This window comes from Pogona vitticeps, chromosome 5 (assembly GCF_051106095.1).
Source record: "Pogona vitticeps strain Pit_001003342236 chromosome 5, PviZW2.1, whole genome shotgun sequence".
Taxonomy (NCBI): Eukaryota; Metazoa; Chordata; class Lepidosauria; order Squamata; family Agamidae; genus Pogona; species Pogona vitticeps.
In genome coordinates this window covers 100,799-121,015 of record NC_135787.1, presented here as the reverse complement: position 1 = coordinate 121,015, position 20,217 = coordinate 100,799, and the positions used below count along the sequence as shown (strand labels likewise).

The window sequence follows — 20,217 nt, the reverse complement described above, 5'->3', positions numbered from 1 at the left end:
GAGAAAAGGTGGCTGTGATGCCCTGGAAGCACATTTACAAACCGGAAAGCCAGAACCTCCAAGACAAGACCTTTGGTGAAATGTTGGGCTTTTTACACCTGCTGGGCCCACTGGCCTTCTGGAGCTGCATGGCCTCAGTGTGTTCATCATCACCCAGCTGTACAGGAGAGTTAAGAACTGGAGGATGTTTTGGAGAGAAACCCAGGGGTGAATTCCACCTGGATCTGTACGGCACCAGATTTGCTGGTGCTTGATATAAATATGAGAGCAATCCAACTTGAACTGATCTCTGGGAGAAAGCTGGGAGGAGCTGTGGAGTGTCCTGGTTGGGGAATGGGCAGAAATGTTTCTGACACCAGCATGTACTAGGAAGCTATTGGATGCCACCTCATTTTCATGTTCTTATTACATTTTAATCGCCCATTTGCCCCCCCCCCACAATTCAATTAAGAAACATCACTGAAAACAAATTAAGCCATAAAAATCATTACAAATGCCAATAAACATACAATTTGACTTAAAAGGTCAGATGGATGAGATGCTGTCACACCTTTTTTCAATGCAGCAAGAGTGATTTCCGATGGCAGCTCTGAGGGGTTGCATTCCTCAAGGTTAGTTGGGAGAATGTCCCTACTCTTTCTGTCAAAAGGCCACCCACAGATAATGGTACTTGCAGGTGGGGGGGGGGCTCTTCTGAAGATCCTAACATAAAGAATCCTAGAATAATGGAGTTGGAAGGGGGCCTTTAAGGCCATTGAGTCCAATTACCTGCTCAAGTCAGGAATCTAAATCAAAACAGATCTGACAGATGGTTGTCCAATTTTCTTTTCCATGCCTCCAGCATTGGAGCACTCACCACCTCTTGAGACAATTGGTTCCATTGTCGTACTGTTCTAACAGCTAGGAAGTTTTTCCTGATGTTCAGCCTAAATTTGTTTTCCTATAGCTTGATCCCATTATTATGTGCATTCTGGGATGGAGAACAGATTCTACCTCTGTATGACATTCTTTCAAATTTATGAAGAATGTGATCTTATTTCCCCTCAAGTCTTCTTTTCTCAAGGCTAAGCATGCCCCGGTTCTTTCAGTATTTTCTCCTAGGGCTTGGTTTCTGGTCCCCGATCATCCTCAAACTTGTGCCAGTTTGTTGGCATCCTTCTTAAAGTGCAGTGTCTATTGGTTCTGCAGTCTCTTCAGCCATTTCCTTCAATATCCTTGGAAGCAGTTCATCCAGCTCCAGGGATTTGAACTCATTTAAGGTAGAGAGGTATTCCTTGGCTGTATTCTCAAAGGCTTTCTCAAAGGTCAACGAACTCTACCCAGCCACAAGGACTGGCGATCACTGCACACAAAAGACTAACTAACAACACCCCTCAATCACAGTGATAGATCCTCTCCCCCCCCATCACAACAATACACCTATAACAAAAAAACACCCTGATCACCATAATCACCCAATCCTGAAAAGGACAAAATCTGATCCCACAGCTACAAAGACTCAACTATCCCACGCACTACACCAGAACACAGACAGAGTTCTAACTCATGTCCTCTGAAGATGCCGGCCACAGAGATTGATGAAACGTTAGGAAGAAAAAATCTCCAGAACATGGCCAAACAGTCCGAAAAACCTACAACTATTCCTTGACTATTTGTTTATTACTCTCAAGCTGCCATCCTATCCCCTCCCTTTGTACTTGAAATGCTTCTCTAGGTTGCCACTTTGAGGGAGGCCCCGAAGTCCTCTGCAAGTGGTTGAGCCTTCTTTGCAACGACACAGACTTTGTGGAACCAGTTTCCAGTGCAGTTGTGCCTGGCTCCCTCCCTACGCACTCTTAGAATGCAGCTTAAAACATTGCTTTTTAGGGAGGCCTTCCTCAACGGTCCCGCTTGATGCTCTACCTCTTGCCCTGCTCTTTCAGAGATAATGTGCATTTGGAGCCACTAGGTTTGATTTTTTTTATTATTTTAACTTTTTACTATTTAGTTATACATTTATTGTTATATGTTTGTTTATTTTATTCTGTTGGGAACTCCCCAGAATAGTTCATTGCACTCATAGGGTGGTATATAAATCAATCAATCAAGCAAGCAAGCAAGCAAGCAAGCAATCGAATAAACAAACAAACAAACAAACAAATAAATAAGTAAATAAATAAATGTGCCTGGAGGAATAGACTGTCTTTTGGATAAAGACTTAGTTGAATCCTCCATGATACTTCTGTGGTCAAGCAGGGTTATTTATTTATTTATTTATTTAATTTATATGCCACCCACTCTACCCAAAGGTCTCTGGGCGGCTTACAACAATTAAAATTCAATTAAAATACAATGAAAGATAAAATGATTAAAATACAATTAAAATTGCCATCGGACCCACAGTTGATGTTATTTCAATTAAAAGCCTTCTGGAACAGGAAGGTTTTGACCTGGCGCCGAAATGTCATCAGTGTCGGCGCCAGACAAATTTCAGTCGGGAGGGCATTCCATAGTCTGGGGGCAGCTGCCGAAAAGGCCCTTTGTCTACAGGCCATCCCTCTTACCTCCTTGAGGGACGGCTCTTTCAAAAGGGCCCCCTGGCTAGATCTTAACTGCTGGGTAGGTTCCTATGGAAGGAGGCGGTCCTTCAGGTATCCAGGGCCCAAGCCGTGTGTCTGTAAGGTCTCTATGTAGCTGATTGATGGAGCATCTAAACTGAAGATGACTTGAATGGACAGGATAGCTGGACGGAACAAGCACGATAGGTTTCATCTGGGAGGAAAAGTAAAATGTTAGCTTTAGTCAGGAAAAACAAAATCAGAATGTGGGTACATAAACATAAGCTGGGTGACTGCTGCTTCGGCAACAGAGCCAAAGGGAAAGGGTGTTATTTCCTGTCTGGGTCTTAGCAGACCACAAGCTGAACACAGAGGCAGCAAAAAGAACAAGAGAAGAGAAAGAAAAGAAGGCAAATGCTGTACTGGGACATGTGGGTGGAAATCGGGGTCTGGGCCAAGGGAAGTAATAGCCCACCCCACCCCGCCCCACCTGCCACCTGCCTTCTGCTTCACTCAGCCCAAGGGAATGTGTCAAGCCGGAAGGTCACCAGGATTGTAAAAGCTGATTAGGGCTGTTGAGGACAGGGCGTTTGGAAGTCACTCATCCATCAAGTCCCCCTACGTTGAAGGTGACTGGATGGCAAAGAAGAGGAACAACAATTACAAAAGTAACATCCCCTCGGAAAGAGGTTATGGATGGTTGGAGAGGGAGATGCAGCAGAGCTGCCAACAAGGAACTTGTTGCCTTTTTTTCTTTTGTTGTAAAAGTTGTGATTTCCAGTATTTATGCAACAGTTTTTCTGCCAGATAAGCTGCAGCCGGAACGGTGGTCCCCAACCTTTTTGCCTCCACGGACCGGTTTAGCATGCAGGTGGGGGGGACGGGGACGGGCATCTGTGCATGTGTGGGAGGGGCCGTGCATGCATGGGAGGGGCCATGCGTGCATCCGTGGGGGGCGTGTGTGTGTGTGTGTGTGTACATGCAGGGGTGGGGGGGAGGAGATTTGCCTCCGCAGCCCAGTCCTGGCAAGGCTGTGGGACTGGGACCGGTCCGCAGACAAGCTGTTTACTGTCCCCTCACTTCTTTAGAGCTTATGAACCAGGGATCTGGCATTTGTCTTAGAGGACGGGGCTATGGTGCCCTGCCACCTGCACTTGTATTGAGAGCCAGGGAGAAGATGCAGACGAAGCTCCCCAGGGCGACAGGAGTCGGGAGGGTGCCCAGTCTCTGCTGGGCCTGGATGGTAGGGAGGGGAGCCTCAAGCACCGGCCTCTTGCTTGCTCGGGCTCCGAAGGCAGCTGTGCTGGTTCTGGCCGGAGGCGGCCTCTCCCTTTCTCCTCCAGGGAGCCGCCCAGCCTGGACGGGTGCAGAGTCCCCCATAGATAGCTGGTTTGGAGGGCTGCTCCTGCCCACACAGGGCCATTGTCCCAGCAGGGCGCCCAAAGCCCTGCAGCCAGGCCATTTGGCGAGAGCACAGAGCAGTGTCTGTGTGGGGACCCTCGAGACGCTGCCGCCCTGGAACTCACCACCACCCGGCCTTGTGCAACATGCCAGCAAAGGGCAGGTCCACGCAGTGATGGAATTCTGCTGCTGGAGGAAGGGGGGGAGGGAAGGAGAACGAGGAAGGGGGAGAGGGAGCGGGTTGGCCAGCTGTGCCCTGGCAGAATCGGGTCCAGAAGGGCTGGGGCCGTGCCTAAGGGCTACGTGACTCCCTTGCTACCCCAGCGTCCTCTCTTTGCAGGAATTACTCTGAGTGCTGGCTAATGGCTGCGAAAGCCACGCCTGACTCTTTAGAGGGTCATCATCCCAAATACAGTACAAGGCTGTCCAGGTTTTAAGGTCTACTTATGCAGGCTGGACTAGCAGAGTAACTCGGGCACACCTTTGGCACTTAATCAGATGGGGTTGGTGCTGCTGCCTTAAGAACAGAATTTGTTTTTAAGTGCTTAATTTTTATTTATTTATTTATTTTTGCTTTATTTTGTTCTGTGCTTTCAGGTTGCTCTGTTTGGTATTCGTACTTCTCTTTTTTGGAGCGGGGCATTAGAAGGCAGGTGGTGGCCGTATTTAAGTCTGATAAACCATTGCCTTTGTCCTTCAGGGGAATCACGATGTGGAGGGAGGGTCACTCCTACCAGAAAAGGACATGCAAAGATGTAGTGAGGCTGAGATGCAGGCAGCTGGCCCCGGACACAAGCCTGCTGCAGACCAACAAGCTGTTCAGCAGAGCCGGTGAGAGAGAACCGGGCTGGGGAGGGGCTGCGCAACACATGGTTAGGGTCAGGGGGTTCCAAAATGAAACTCAGGTGTAAGAACTGAACCTGCCAATCAGTCCCATTTATTCTGCAACAGAAGACCCACTTGATTTCTCTGCCAGTACAAGAACTTTGAAACCACGAGATGAGTGTAAAAGGCTTTCCTGTTTGGGTGGCCTTTTTTTCCTGCATCAGGATTCCTGAGTTTAGAGAGGGGCTTGGCTTTCCCTCCCTGCTGGAAGGTGGATGGTTTGGCTTTGTAAGAGCCTCGTGGCGCAGTGGTTAAACCGCTATACTGCAGTTAAAACTGTGCTCACAACCTGGGGTTCAAATCCCAGGTAGCCGGCTCAAGGTTGACTCAGCCTTCTATCCTTCCGAGGTTGGTAAAATGAGTACCCAGCTCGCTGGGGGGGGGGGGGGCAATGTGTAGTAGCCTGCATAATTAAATTGTAAACCGCCCAGAGAGTGCTTGAAGCGCTATGGGGCGGTATATAAGCAGCACGCTTTGCTTTGCTTTGTTTCGTGAGAAGGCTTTTCCTGGCCGAGAAAGGGAGTGTGCTGGGGAAGTGGGTGGGCTGTAGCAGAGAACGCCTGCCGCTGCATCGGTGCCAACGGCCGGCGTCCTGCAGATGACACGCAACCGGGTCTTCCCTTCTTCCGCTTCAGAGCCACACCTGCCCCAATTTACCTTCATTGCCAAGGAACTGCTGCAGCAAGGGATTCTGGGAATAAACACAAACAAAAGCCAACAAACGAAAAAGGAAAATGGGAAGAGAAAGGTCCTGGGTTGCAGAGTGAAAGCCAGCGCATTTATTTTGAGGTCTCAAGCATGATGCAGGGCCTGCCGTATTCACCCTATGCAGGCCCACAGGGTCCCATAGATGGTGCCTGTGGTCTGTGGTGTGGGGCCAAATGAGCCAAGAAACAAGGGGATGGTGGCCATATCGACCCCAAAAGAGAATTCTTTGGCTCACAGCAGTGTCATGAACAGACATAATAAACACTGGGCGTTAAACGAACCTTCTGGCAGTCAAGAAGGGGATGGGCTCATGTGTGGGGCTGCGAAGGGCTAGGAGGCGGCTTCTGAAGGGCAGGTGTGGATGGTTTCTGTTCCTGGGGAGTAGGCTCAAGGTCTGCCCTAAAAAGCAACTTTTGGGCAGTACAACAACATAGAGAAAACTAACTTTATTAATGTGTTTATAGTGAGCTAATCAGTTTTAGTTGTTCAAGGGTCTAGATAAGGCTGGGTGATCTCCAAGGGGTTAAGGGATGTTTTCCAGATTTGCCAGCTAGTGGGAGGGAGAGGGGAGATGAAAGGGGAATATATGGTCAAAGAAGTGCAATTGGCACATTTTTATTTTTAAACCTTTTAAAGTTGCGGGCCATGCAGAGGGACTGGGGACAAGGTGAGTCCTGGGGGCAACCATAGATATGCCATTGAGGGCCATGCCTGGCCCACAGGCCTCATGCCCACTGGAACATAAGGCTGAAGCCCATGTCAGTGGCCTCCCTCTCGGACCCTGGCACGCACGCCCCACTGCGACCCGCCCGGCGTGATTCCTTTTTCCTCTCTAAGCGACGCTGAGAGCGGTGACAGAGTGACTTGGGAGACAGAGACGGCCTGAGGCTGGCTTTGGTCTGTTGCTGTTTCCGAGGGCAGATTTTTCTGCCCGTTGATTTCCTTGCCCAGATGGCTGGCTGAGAACAGCCCATGATGATCATCTGAGGAGGGGAAGAAGGCAAGGTGCCCCCTGATGTTCCCTAGGTGACCCTGTTGGGGCCTCCAGAGCAGGTGCACCATATTGTTCCCATCCCTGTGCCCACATGGGGTGTCCTGTCGCGTGGCATTAGTGGCTGCAGATCGGGGTGGGGAGTGGGAAGTGCAGGCTTGCCCCTCAAAGCCTTGGAGAGGAAAAAGTTGTTTCTTGGAATGGGGGCCGTTGCAGTGAGTTTTGAGTAGCCCCAGCCGGGAGAGGCTGGCCGGCTGCTGGTGTTCGGTCCTGTTCTCCTTTGGGTCTGTCTTGTAGGAGGTGGTGACTGGGGGCCAGTTTTGCCCTGTCTCTCTCTCTCTCTCTCTCTCTCTCTCTCTCTCTCTCTCTCTCTCTCTCTCTCTCTCTCTCTCTCTCTCTCTCACACACACACACACACACACACACACACACACACACACACACACACACACACACACACACACACACACTTACTTCATTTGCACCTCATTTACCAACGTGTGCTGAAAGCCTCTGACATGCTGAGCCTCTCCCTTGTGGATTTGAACCGATGTGGGTGTATCCAAAAGCTGTCGTTTCTGACATGTTCTGAGTTGCGCACGTGTGGAGCTTCGACTGAAGGGGCCCCCAAACAGGCCTCCCCACCTAAGCCACGGCAGGGGTGCTCCTATTCTTTTGGCGGTTTCCAAAGGTGCTGCTGCTTTTCCTGTCGGCACCTGGCCAGGCCAACACGTGCACAGGCTTCTAAGAGCATTGGGGGGAGCGGGGGGGGGCGGAGGATGCGCAGGCTTCATGCCCAGCCCACGGGCTCCATTTGGGTGTGTGTGGCTGCCGCTGCCGCTGCTGTTGCTGCTGCTGCAGCTGCAGGAAAGCGCGAACTCCAGCTGGGGAGTGTTGTGGCTTCCGACAAGCAGCTGTAGGAGGTGAGTTCTGGCAGAGTCGTCGTCCCCCCCCCCCCCCCGTTGGAGAGGAGGCGTGGGTTTCTCAGCAAGGGAAAGCCAGCGCAGTCCGCGGCCTTCTCTGCCCTGGCAGGCGCTGCGCTTCCCCAGGGATCGGGTTCCCACACTCAGGGCTTGGCCTTCCCAGGGGTTTTCGCAGAGCACCGTCTGGCGGGCAGCCGTTTCTCTTCAGCCTCGGAGCAGGTGGGGAGGAAAGAAAGAAACCCCCACCCCCCCGAGGTTACAGGCTTGCCCCATTAATTTCATTTCCTCTAATTATTTACATCTTGTTATTTTGGGGTTAATTGTCTCTGTTTCACTGCCATCTTCTGTGTCAGTGGTTTTTTTTAAATCTATTAATAGGATAGGATCTGTTTTTCTTTTGTTTTAAATGGATGTTTATTACTGAATTTTATTTTATTTTATATTCGTGTTGTTTGTCGTAAGCCACCCAGTCTAGTGGCCTGGCCCCCCGATGGGTAGGGTAAAAACTTAAAATACTGGAGTAGTGTCCTTTTGGCCTGGCCTTCCTTCATCCCTCTTGATGAAGACTGTTGTTGGACCCCCTCAGAGGGGCTCCGTCTTTTCCTCCTTCTGCTCTCCTGATCTCTGAGCTTGGGTCTTCCCCCCCCCCCACTTTGTGATTCAGCCCTGGGAGGGGGCGGCCCAGTGGCCCAGCAGCCCATGGGTTAGCTTTGCGGCTGCCTTAAGAGCAGAGGGGCGGGAGGCGTCCCCTCAGGGTCCGCAGAGTCTCATGGCTGCCCCCCCAAATGGTTTTTACGGAAGGGTTGGGGGAGGGTGGAGAGGCCCCCCTCCCCGGGGCTCCCCGGTCTTCTCCTGTCAGATTCTGGCTGCAAAGCTGCGTCACCCGTGCTGGAGGGGCCCCCTCCCTCCCTCCCTCCCTCCCTCCCTCTTTGCCTGACGGGCTGGCTGGCTGGCGGTCAAAGCCCTGGAAGTGGCTGCTGGCAAGGGTGCCCTGGGGACTGCTGAGCACGGGAGGCGCGCTTCCTGCAGCCACCGCAGTGGGCACGCCAGGGCAGTGGTTGTGGCTGGACTCAAGTGGCGCAGGGCCACCAGAGGGAGAGGGGCTGGGGGGGGTAGGCTGGTCCCAGCGCCTTGAAGCCTGGCCTGTGGCTAACGGCCCATTCCGGCCCATTCCTCATCCTGGGAAGACAGAGACCAGAGGTGGTACTCTCTCCCCCCCCCCCCAATTCCTCCCCTCCCCCCCTCCTGCTACATCTGGGGCAGGGCAGGGCGGAGCTGCTTCTGGCTCCCCGTCTGGCTCAAGGAAAGGAGGTGTGCTCCAGCCCAGCCCTATTCCTGCCCCATTCCTGCCCCATTCTTTGCCCAGAATACATGTAGGGCTCCCTCTCATGCCGGCTTGCAGCAGTCCTGAAAAGCAGGAGGGGCCCCGAAGGCTTGGGGCGTGGAGCCAAGGCCCAGCCCTTCGGTGCCCGCCGACTCTGTGGGTGCCGGTGGCTTCTCTTTGACTGAGCCCCTTGTCGCCTCCCCCTCCCCGCTTTCACGTGGGCAGATGGAGTCCCGCACAGGCCCCTCACCCCCCCCTCGGTTCTCCTCACCACAGAGGTGGACCGGCTGGTGCGGCGCTTCTCCCCCACCGGCGTCTCGCACTACGGCGTCCTCCGGGTGGACCCCCACGCGCGCACTCTCTATGTGGGCGCCAGGAATGCCATCTTTGCCCTCCCCTTGGGGGCCATCGACCAGCGTCCCAAGAAGGTGAGCCGCCCTCCCCGGACTCTTTTTCCTCTCTGGCAAGAAGGTGCAGTGGGGGGGGGGGGAAGAGCACTCTGACACATGACTTCCCCTTGTCATGGCATTGGGGGGGGGACAGAAAAAGTGCCCCCCTCCCCTGACGGCTGCTGCTTGGCCTGGTCACTCTGTCCTCCCCCCCCACACACACACACACACTGAGCCAGACAGATGGGGAATGGTGTGGGTGTGGGAGAAGACTCTTGCCAGGCCCCGGAGGGGGGAGGACCTGGTGTCGGCCCCTCTTTCCTTCCCTCCCTTGGGCTTGGGAGGGCAGGGAACTCCTAGCATGGGCATCGGGACCCCTTTCCCCGCCCTGCCTGCTAACCCCCCCCCCGACATTCCTTTGGGCTCTTGCAGATTTCCTGGACGGCTCCAAAGGCTCACCAGGATTCCTGCATGCAGAAGGGGAAGGAAGAGGCAAGTCCTGCTCTTGGGGGGGGGGCACAGCCGTGGGTGTCGGCCAGGGAGAGGAGGGGGCAGCGTCTTCTGCCTGGGAGGCCCTGGTTCTGGAGGGCCCCATCCGCCCTTCCAGGGACTGCCATCTAGGGCCTCACGGAGAGCTGGTGGTTGGAGGGCTCAGGGCCATTCCCCCCCCATCACTGGCTCTGACTGGGCCGCCCTGACCCCTCCAGGAATGGACCTGGCTCTGGGGAGCAGCCGCTGACAGAGGTATCTGCTGTGCCAGGGGCTGCCGAGGCCCCCTTGGCCCCCCAGCGGGCGGCTTTCTCAGGCCGGCCATGCCCCCTCCCTCAAGGGGGGCTCCCAAGCTCCATTCTGCAGGGTGTGTTTGGCAGTGGGGGAGGGATGAGCAGCGAGCTTCCCCTGACCCCGGAATGGGGTTCTGCCCCCGTCCCTCATGCCATGGGGGCAAGGACTGGGGGGGGTCCTTCCTCCAGCACCCCCTCCACCACCTCTGTGCTCTACCTTCTTGCCTCTCGCAGGCGGAGTGCCAGAATTTTGTACGACTCCTGGACTTTGCCAACCGGAGCCACCTCTTCGTCTGCGGTACCTTCGCTTTTGACCCCCAGTGCGGCTACATCGTGAGTAGGCGGAGGGGTGGCCGGACCCTCCCCTGGGGCTCAGTGCCGCTGCCTTTCAACCAGGAGAGTGACCGCTCTGGCCCTGCCTTGGGGAGGGGGCCTGCTCTCCTGCTAGGGGCCAACCCCCCAAGTTCAGTGGGAAGGTCTGGCAGCAGAACGGAGGGGCAAGCGCCCCTTTTCCTCCTCCCCTACCGGCTTCTGTCCATATGCCCATCTGTCTGTCTGTCTGTCTCCCTCACAGAAAGCGAGTGAGTTCCGCCTGGTGGAGCGACTGGAGACAGGGAGGAAGAAGTGTCCCTTTGAGCCCCTGCAGCCATCCTCGGCTATCATGGCAGGTACGTTTTTGGGGTGGCTGGTGGGGGTGCCGGCACCGGCGGGGTCCATCTGCTCCAGGCAGGAGCCTACCCAGAGTCCCAGGCGGGCAAAGGAAGGCAAGGCAGCCTCAAGCCCAGGAGAGGCCTGGGAGCTGCGTGTCTGTCTGTGCCTCCAGCGAAGCAACAGCCGGAGGGCCTCAGCCTTCCAGACCATCATGGGAACAGAGGCCCCTTTTATTCCTAGCTCGCTCTGCCCTCAGGGCTGTAGTGCCAGGCAGAGCATGGGCTAGCCCTGAACAAAGGGAGCATCCTGAAGAAAAGGGTAAGCGAAGGATGGCTGTGCTCCTGGCCGTCCTCTGCAAAAACCTGTTCCTCCGTTGCTCTGCCCTCAACCAGGAGAGCCGGGGGGGGGGGCTCTGTGAACCCTGAGGTTTGGAAAACAGGATGGCGGGGGGGGGGGCTGAGGGCAAGGCCTGGCACGAGAGGACATGGCTTTCCTTTCTCCACCTTGGCCGTGGGGAGGAAAGGCAGAAGCAGCCACAAGGATGTGGGAACAATGGCCAGAGCACTCGAGGGAGTGGCTGTGAGGCAGAGAGTTACAAGCCAGGCTTCTGCCCTTATGGAGTGCCGGGGGGGGGGGTTTGGGAGGGCATTGCCTCCAGAGGTGCAGAGGAGAGGCAGCTTTCTCCAAGCAGGGGAAGGAGGCCTGAGGTGCAGGAAACCCATTGACATCACTGTTGCCTGTGTACATGAGGGTCTGTTAAAAATGAAATTGACTGGTAGAACAACCTCCCTCCCTCCCTAATATTTTTACCCTGCCTTTCTCCTTAAGAAGGACCCAAAGCGGTTCACATAGTTAAAAGACAATACTGAAAGCTAAAAACAGCAAGTGTACAAATACTGGAAAGGATCAAACAGATACCACCACTAAAAGACGAGATTAGGCCTCCTTCAGTCTCGAGAGACTATGGTAACATGCTCTATATGGAGGACTTGGAACAGTGTCTGGTGTGGCTGAGAATTTCAACTGGACTTTGGTCTTCGCTCTCAATCTTGAGAGATTAAAGAGCTTTCCATCTGATCTAGTCCGGAGATAGACACCTTCTGCTGCAGTTCCAAAGGCATGCTTCAGCATGACAGCAAAAAAGATCCCAAACAGGGTCAGTGCGAGGATACAACCCCGTTTCACTCCGCCTCGGATGTCAAAGGGATCTGAGGTTGAGCCATCAAAAGCTACAGTGCCCTTCATTTCCTCATGAAAGGACCTGATGCTGTTAAGGAGTCAAGGTGGACATCCAATCTTGGGAAGTATTTTAAAAAGGCCGTCCCTGCTAACCAAGTCAAAGGCCTTTTCTGAGATCTATGAAGGCCGCTAAGAGTGGTTGTTGTTGTTCCCTATATTTCTCCTGCAACTGTCGGAGGGAGAATAGCATGTCGGTGGTGGATCTGTTAGCTCGAAATCCACACTGTGATTCTGGATAGACTCTGTCTGCAAGCACCTGCAGCCTCTTCAGCACAATATGGGGAGGTAGCTTCCCTACAACACTGAGAAGAGAGATGCCACAATAGTTATTGCAGTCACCCCTGTCGCCTTTGTTCTTATACAATGTGACAATGTTTGCATTCTTCATGCCCTGTGGTACTCCACCTTCCCTCCAGCAAAGACAAAAGATTTCGTACAGCTTGGTGGTGATGATTTCTTTACAGCACTTCAGTAGGGATGTTATCCTTCCCAGGTGCCTTGCCAGAGGGGAGGGAATCCAAGGCCACTTTTATTTCTGCTAAAGTTGGTTTAGTAAGTGGGCCAAGAATTGTGATCAGCACCAACTCTAGCATTAAAGTCTCAGAGGATGAACAGTGGCTCTCTTTCAGGGATTTTTTTTATTGTAGCTGCCGGATTGTCATAGAATTTGTCCTTGACTTCTGTTGTGGACGACAGTGTTGGTGCATATGCACTGATGAGGGTGACCGGTCCCGCTGATGAGTGGAGCTGCAGAGACAGGATTCTTTCACTTCCCACAGTAGTGGAGCAATGGATCTCAAGAGAGTATTTCTGACTACAAAGCCAACACCATGTTCCCTGGTCTCATTCGATGGTTTTCCCTGCCAGAAGAATGAGAAGTTTTTTTCTTTGACAGATCCCATGTCTGGCAATCTCGTTTCTTGCAGGGCAACAATGTCCATCCGCAGTTTACTCAGTTCCATGTCTATGACAGCTGTCTTGCATGCGTCATCTATTTCCTGCATGTCATCAAAGCCAAGGGTCATGGTCTGAACATTCCAGGTACCCAACTTTAGGGCAGAAGTTTTCTTACGATCATTGCATGGTGCAGGGTTATCGATCTGCTTGTCGGCTTTCACCCTAAACCCCATGCACCCCATGAGGTTAACAGATCATGGTGCAGTAGCACCTTACTGGCTGGGGCTGCCCAGCTTAAGGCAGGTGGTAGCTACCTAGTGAGGTGCAATGACCTCTCCCACTGTTGGAAGTAGCTCTTGGCATCATGCTCTATGCCAATTGAGTAAAGACTTATAACTGCTAACTGCTACTTCCCATGTTGTTTTGACACTGTATGTGAAGCTGGAGTGTCCTCTCCAGAGCACGAAGCCTGGGCAAATTAATATGCAGGATAGGCTGTTACCCAAGCAGCAGATCCCCCCTCTCCACATCGCTAAAGTAGTCCAATGGAAAGGCAAGAGCCAATACAACTAGTTCCAGCAACATCACAGGAGTTGCCAGAACAACACGAACTGCCTCCGGGACACCGGCTCCGGATTTTACCTCGAGGTTAACTCCTGAAGCCTTTTCCATCAGTGGATATAGCCACGAGGCAGTGGAGGTTTGAAATCAGAGTTTTCCTTCTCCTAGATGGGCTGCCTTCCAAGGTTGACGAGCCCCACCTACCCGGCCTGCCCCCTAAGAGTGCGGAGATTAGAACATAGGCCTCCAGCTGCTGGACCTTGTCTTCCAAGAGGACCACCAACTAACACTTAGAGCATTTCTACCCCGGCATCTTGTTGGCAAGAAAACAAACATGCCACAGGTGTCACAAGTGCAACAGATCCTGCATTCTCCATCTCAACTGATTGGTCAGTGAATTTAAAAAGGGAGGAAGTCTGAGCCTACCCCTAAAACTTTCCTCCCCCCCCCCCGGTGTATGCAATGCTATTTGGCTTTCCTATTTACCAGATTAGATTAAAAAACAGAATCAGAGAATTTTGCGCGCCGTTAGAAGTGCACCACTAAAAGACAATAAACAAAAGCAACACCAAAAACACATTCAAAGCAGGAAGGCACAACCATCTATTTAAAAATCCAACTCGGGCACCCAGTCGTTAAAAGAAAGCTTGTCTGAGGAGAAAGGTCCTTCCTTGTGTAACATGCAATGAGAGCCTCTCTTTGCCCTGCGGAGGTTGGGATGTGTGCGTGTGTCTTGGCCTAGGCCGGGCTTTGTTTTGCCTCACTGGGGGAGGCTGTGGCAAGCAGCTCTCGAGTCTGGAGAAAGGGGGCTGATTAGAGGTATGCCCCCCTCACAGGAAATCCATTTTCAAGCAGCTGCCTTCAGAGGGGGGGGCTCCCTTTCACAGGTTCTGTTTGTGGGGAGATCCCCTCTTCGGATCGCAGCCTGTCCACCTGCACTTGGCCGGGCCTCCTTGCTGGTGCCCCCCCCCCCCCCAGCATACAGCATCCAGGCTCGCCAGGGCCCGGGGTGCTGCTGGCTTTTTCACACAGCGCCGTGACTGGTCGAGGGTGGCGTGTCTCTTCCACGACGTGCCACTGGGATCTGCTGCCCTCGGTAGTGGCGGCTAAAGGGATCGTGCCGGCAGGCGGCTGCTGGCAAGCGCCCCTGTGGGGCAGGCTCCAGCCTTTTGCCTCTGAGCCAGGGGGGTCCTGCCTCGGCCACCCTCCATGCCTCTTGCCTTTTAGATGGAGCCCTGTACGTGGCCACAGTGAGCAATTTCCTCGGGACAGAGCCCATCATTGCCAGAGCCACGGGGAGCCACGGGGAGGCCATCCGGACTGAAAATTCCGTGACGTGGCTGAACGGTGAGTGGGCAGCCGCAGGCCTGGCCGAGAGGGCTGGGCAAGAGGGCCTGTGGGGGCATTTCGGGGGGGCGGGGAGCTGGGGAGGGCCTCGATGGGATGTCTACCCTCTCCCTGTCTCTGTCCAGATCCTGAGTTTGTGGCCTCAGCGTTTCTGCGGGAGGGCGAGAGGGGGGAAGAGGACAAGATCTACTTCTTCTTTACGGAAACAGCTCGCGAATACGACTACTATGAAAAAGTCAAGGTGGCCCGAGTTGCTCGCGTCTGCAAGGTAGGAAAGGGGGGATGAAGTGGGACTCAGCCAAGAGACCCTAAAAGTGTCTGGAGTGGTGATTGCCTCTCACACGCATACAGAGAGAGAGAGAGAGAGAGAGAGAGAGAGAGAGAGAGAGTGCTGCTACTCTGGCCTCTTCCAGAATATTTTTGAGGGAGGGAGGGGGCTGCTGTTTCGCTCCTTATTGCGCATGGCCAGCCACTTCCGCGACCAAGACTCCTTCACTCCTTGGCATCTTTGTGTAGGGGTGCGTGTTGGGGTCGGGGTGTGCAGTCAGGTCCTGTGGGTGCCCCTTCTGCTCGGAGTCCCCCCCCACATCACTTGCCACCAACCGCCTGTTTCTAGGGAGACCTGGGGGGCCAGAAGACTCTGCAGAAGAGGTGGACCACCTTCCTGAAGGCCCAGCTGGTCTGCTCGGATCCTGAGAGTGGCACCGTCTTCAACATTTTGAAGGACGTGGCCCCCTTGCCCTCGGACCACGGGAACGCCACCGTCTTCTACGGGGCCTTTGTAGCCCAAGGGTGAGAGTGGGCCAGGAGCCATCCTGCCGGGTGTGACCGCGTGGGTGAGGGTCTCAGGGGGCTGTTCAGGGGGGCATAGCTCTCGAGTGGGACAGCTCAGACCCCCGTTCCCACCCAGCAAAACGAAAGGCCCCCTGGAGGGGCGAGTGGCCGTGTGCCCCCCCTTTTCTCACCAGAGGGGCAGGAAAGAAGGGACCTTGTGCGCTGCCAAAACAGGAGTAACTGAATTCTTAATATAAAACTCTCTTAAAAAAAAAAAGAACCCCAAACCCCAATAAGCCGTCCAGCTTTCTCTTGGCTTCTGTGAGAAGAACGCCCAGAGAGAACAGCTATTGGGATGGCAGAGCTGGCTTTGGGGGGAGAGGGGGCTTTGGGGGCGGGGCGGAGGCCCCCCTCTCTTTTTTTTGCAGGGTAGATCTGGCTGGGAGGATGGCCAGGGCCCCTGAGCTGTCCCCAGGTGGCTTCCACCGGCGACTGGGAGGGGGTGCCCTCGGGCTAGTCCAGAGGAGGCAAGGGGGCCCTTGCTCTCCCAGCCCCTGCTGAACAAGACCTACTCCTGCCCCCTTGCAGGAGAGAGGGGAGCAGCTCCGCCATCTGTGCCTACAGCGCGCAGGAGATCCAGAGAGCCATGGGCGGCCGCTTCAAGGAGTTCCGGAGGGACTGTGACAAGTGGACCAGCGTCCTGCCAGGGGACGTTCCTGACCCACGCCCAGGGGCAGTAAGTGGTGCCTGTCCCTTGAAGGAAGTGCCCCCCCCTTGAGCTGAACCCCTTTCTCCTGCCATGATTCCAGGGGAGGGCAGCGGCAGGGGGTACGGGTGCTACTTGGGCCAGATCCCAGATCTGCAGCCCACTGAGTGCCCACTCCCTTTGGGCCGGCAGGGAGGGCGGGTGTCCCGAGGGCCAGAGGACCCTTTTTCTGGACGGATCGCTCCGTGAAGGTCCCTCTCTTGGGAGGCCATGGCTCACTTCTCAGGGCCTGGGGAGGTCCTGCCCTCAGAGCGGCCTGTCTCTCCCCCCCCCCCCGCCACAGTGCATCACCAGCAGCTTGAAGACCGAAGGCATCAGCTCCTCGCTGGCCCTCCCAGACCGTGTCCTGACTTTCATTCGTGACCACCCACTGATGGATGAGCTGGTCTACCCGCTGGACCACAGCCCACTGCTGGTAGTGCCTGGCACCAGCTACCAACGCCTGGCTGTTCACCGAGTCAAGGCCCTCTCTGGACAGGAACACCCTGTTTTGTACCTGGGCACAGGTGAGGGGGCAGAGGGAGACCCCCCCCCAAAGCAAAGCAAAGAGGGCCAGGGTGGCACTCTCCCTGATGGGTGGGACTGGGGTGCCCTGGGGCAGCTGGCCGGACAGAAAGGGCGGCCTAAGAGCAGAGCCCGACCTGCTTTTCTGCTCCCCCAGAGAACGGCCACCTGCACAAAGCTGTGAAGATCGGGCCTCGGCTGTCCCTCCTCGAGGACCTCGTGCTCTTTGCAACACCTCAGCCCGTCCGCCACCTGAAGCTCCACCAGGTGAGACAGTTCCCAGGAGGCTGGCTGGGCTGCGGAGGTGGCTTCTTCTTGCCCTGAAAACTCCCCCCCCCCTTTAAGGACGGTCTGGAGGAGGAAAGGGTGGCCTGCTGACCCTGGGGCTTCTCCCCACCCATCTCCTTGAGGAAGGAGGCTTTGGCTTCCTTGGGGAGTGGTAGCTCTCGAGAGCTGGAGGGGGAAGCCCAGAGGTCAGTGAGTCCAGGCCCTGACGGAAGCCGGGAATCTGAGGCCACCTAACCCGGATTAGAAACATCCAGTGAAGCTGCATCCATCATCACCTCTGGTATTCAGTTTTATTCACAAAAAGCTCTTGGCAAGAAACTGCCTAATGTTTACCTGAAATCTCCTCCTTGCTATTTGGATCAGTTATTTCAGGTCTTTTCCTCTTGAGCCACAGAAAACAAGCTGGTCTCCTCTTCCCCTTCACAGTCCTCTGGATAGCACAAGACCGTTATTCTGTTGCCGCTTGGCCTTTTCTTATCGAGATTAAAGACACACAGCCCCCCAACTGGTCCTCATAGGGCTTGGTTTCCAGATCTGTCTGTCTGCCTGCCTGCCTGCCTGCCTGCCTGCCTGCCTGCCTGCCTGCCTGCCTGCCTGCCTGCCTGTCTGTCTGTCTGTCTGTCTGTCTACCTATCTATCTATCTCTTTCTCTCTCTCTTTCTTTCTAATTTGCCTTTCTCTGGACATATTCCCACTTGCTCATATCCCTCTTAAACGGAGGTGCCCGAAATGGATCTAGTCTTGGAGGTGAGGTCTGCACAAAGCAGAACCAGAGGGACACTATTACTGTAGTTCCCTTTTTCTAGGCAGTAGATTTTCGTGGATAACAACTAAGTATTGCATCTGTTATTTTTTTGCTACAGTCTATAAAGAGGCCTAGATTTTTTTTCACATGGGGTCACCCATGCCCCTAAGCAGGTCTGGTGGTTGGCCAATGAGAGGGGAGGGCCTTTTTGGGATCCATGACTTCTCAAAGAGAAGACAGCGGGAAAAGGCATGAATGGCCTGCTGTCATCCATTGCTGTTGTTATGAGCTGTCATGTTGCTTCCAACTTAAGATGACTTTATGAATTTGTAAATTCCAGAAGATCCTGTCATTGACAGCCTGGGTCAGGTCAGAAATACTGCACACCGTGTGAGTCCTTTTGGTCTTGGCTTTCTAACTAAGGATCTTATCCAGTTCTTGGATAGCCACTTTTCTAAATAGGTGCCCTTTTTCTGATTTCTTGGCTGAAGTCTGCATTTGGTCTGATGACTGAACCAAACTACAGTGGTGCCTCGCATTACGATTGCCCCGCATTACGACAAAACCGCATTACGATGATCTTTTTGCGATTGCAATTGCGATTGCAAAACGATGGTCTGAATGAGGTTTTTTCACTTTGCGATGATCGGCTCCCTGCTTCAGGAACAGATTCTTTGCAAAATGACGATTTTCCTCCAGCTGATCGGCGGTTTAAAAATGGCCGCCGGGTAAATAAAATGGCTCCCCGCTGTTTTCTGGGACGGATTCCTCGCCGCACAGGCACCGAAAATGGCCGCCCTATGGAGGATCTTCACTGGATGGTGAGTTTCCAGCCCATTGGAACACATTAAACGGGTTTTAATGCGTTTCAATGGGCTTTTTATTTTCACATTACAACGTTTTTGTTCTACAACAATTTTGCTGGAACAAATTAACGTCGTAATGCGAGGCACCACTGTATAGGAAACCTTTTAACAGCTTTGATTTCTTCTCTGACAACATTAACATTATATAATTCTTTGGTAGACATGATTTTTGTCTTCACAATATGCAGCTGCTTTTGACCCACCCACCTACTCCAGTTGCTGTTTGAAGTCATTGTTGTTTCCCTCTGGCAGTGGGGTGTGTGTGTCTGTCTATCTTAAACTGCATGTATCTTCCATTCACTTCCACTCCTCCTTCCTTTGAATCTGATCCATTTTTTTGTACTATACATTGTGCCTATAGACTGAAAGGCATCCTTATGTGATAATGTTTTCCATCTTAAAGATAGCTTCCTTTCCAAGGACAAGTTACTCATCAAGACATGTGGCACATCCCTCTCCTTTAGACTGATTCATGGCTCTTCCTGAGCCATACAGTTGATGGCTTTACTGCAATTAACAAAGCACAAACTGGTTTTCTTCAGCTAGTCTTTGGCCTGCTCTAGTAGCCAGAAAGAATAGAGCTTCTCTGTCATCTGCTTCCAGGTGTATAGTCTATCAGCTTTCTGTAATAGCCATCTGGTGACATCCACATGTGCGAGCATCTGTTAGGCTGCCTAAAGTTATAATTCCATTTGCTAGAAAGTAATTGTTGGTTTCACTGAAGTAGCTGCTAGCTTTACGAAAGCAAGGAGATACTTTCCTGAATTCAGACCCTTGTGCCCAGTTCTCCAGCATTGTTGGAGTCTGCTATGTTTTCTACTCTTGCATTCCAGTCACCTGTGGTTATCAATTGTAAAGGAGAGACCAGTCTCAGGATGTTATGCATCACTTTATTTCAGTCTGAAAGTACCCAATGAATTTTGGGCTGAGTTTAGGGGGATGTACAAAGCAACAACACATTATTGCCATTTTCACGTGGCCTTGGGAACAACCATCTGGAATTTTAATGTATGGTACATTATTCAAAATAAGAAGATTCATCCAGCGTATTATTACTTTTAGTTAACAAATATAGTCACTATATTTTATACATATTCTTGATTTTTGATCTTTCTTTAATCTTCTTCCTTGCTTTGCTCTGTACTCAGGTCCAGTTAGGACACAGTGGGAGAAAGATCCCACATTTATGGGTGTTACCTGGCACAGCTGTTGTCCAGGGTCACTCTGATTAACCAGGATGGGGACTTGAGACTTGCCAGTCCCTGTCGAGTTGGACTTGAGTCACACCAGCAACTTGACTTGGACTTGACTCAGGGTTTTTTTCCAGGTGGGGGGACTTGGGTCTCGACTCGCAACTTGAAACCATGTGTCCAAGTTGTGTCGCAGAGTTCCCTGTGGGCCCAGATTCTGTAAAATCCTTTGTAGAATGGTTGTTTTTCATGAAATAGAGGGTGTGTTTGCAAGGTGAAGGGGGAATGAAGGAGATCTAACAAGTTTTTTTTCTGGTGGATAAACTCTATAAAGAAATACATTTTTTTAGATCTGACTGTAAAAAAAATGGAGGAGGTAAATTATACACAGGAAACCATCTGATCACAAGACATACCTTAGATTTGCTTGCTCTCGCTCCAGATCACTA

At 53.0% G+C, this 20,217-nt stretch overlaps 1 protein-coding gene across 2 annotated transcripts in view; it reads left to right on the top strand.

Moving 5' to 3' along the window:
- SEMA4F (ssemaphorin 4F) overlaps positions 1-20,217 on the top strand; it is a 29,317-nt gene that overhangs the window by 4,920 nt on the left and 4,180 nt on the right. The window contains exons 2-12 of one of the 2 annotated variants that reach the window (XM_078394405.1): positions 9,046-9,197; positions 9,591-9,650; positions 10,175-10,273; positions 10,515-10,608; positions 12,757-12,871; positions 14,516-14,635; positions 14,761-14,903; positions 15,252-15,427; positions 15,998-16,145; positions 16,459-16,681; positions 16,837-16,946. In XM_078394405.1, coding sequence (XP_078250531.1) covers positions 9,133-9,197; positions 9,591-9,650; positions 10,175-10,273; positions 10,515-10,608; positions 12,757-12,871; positions 14,516-14,635; positions 14,761-14,903; positions 15,252-15,427; positions 15,998-16,145; positions 16,459-16,681; positions 16,837-16,946 — 1,353 coding nt within the window. In that variant the 5' untranslated portion in view covers positions 9,046-9,132. The remainder of the gene's footprint in view (positions 1-9,045; positions 9,198-9,590; positions 9,651-10,174; positions 10,274-10,514; positions 10,609-12,756; positions 12,872-14,515; positions 14,636-14,760; positions 14,904-15,251; positions 15,428-15,997; positions 16,146-16,458; positions 16,682-16,836; positions 16,947-20,217) is intronic. The other variant, XM_078394406.1, reaches the window with a different exon arrangement.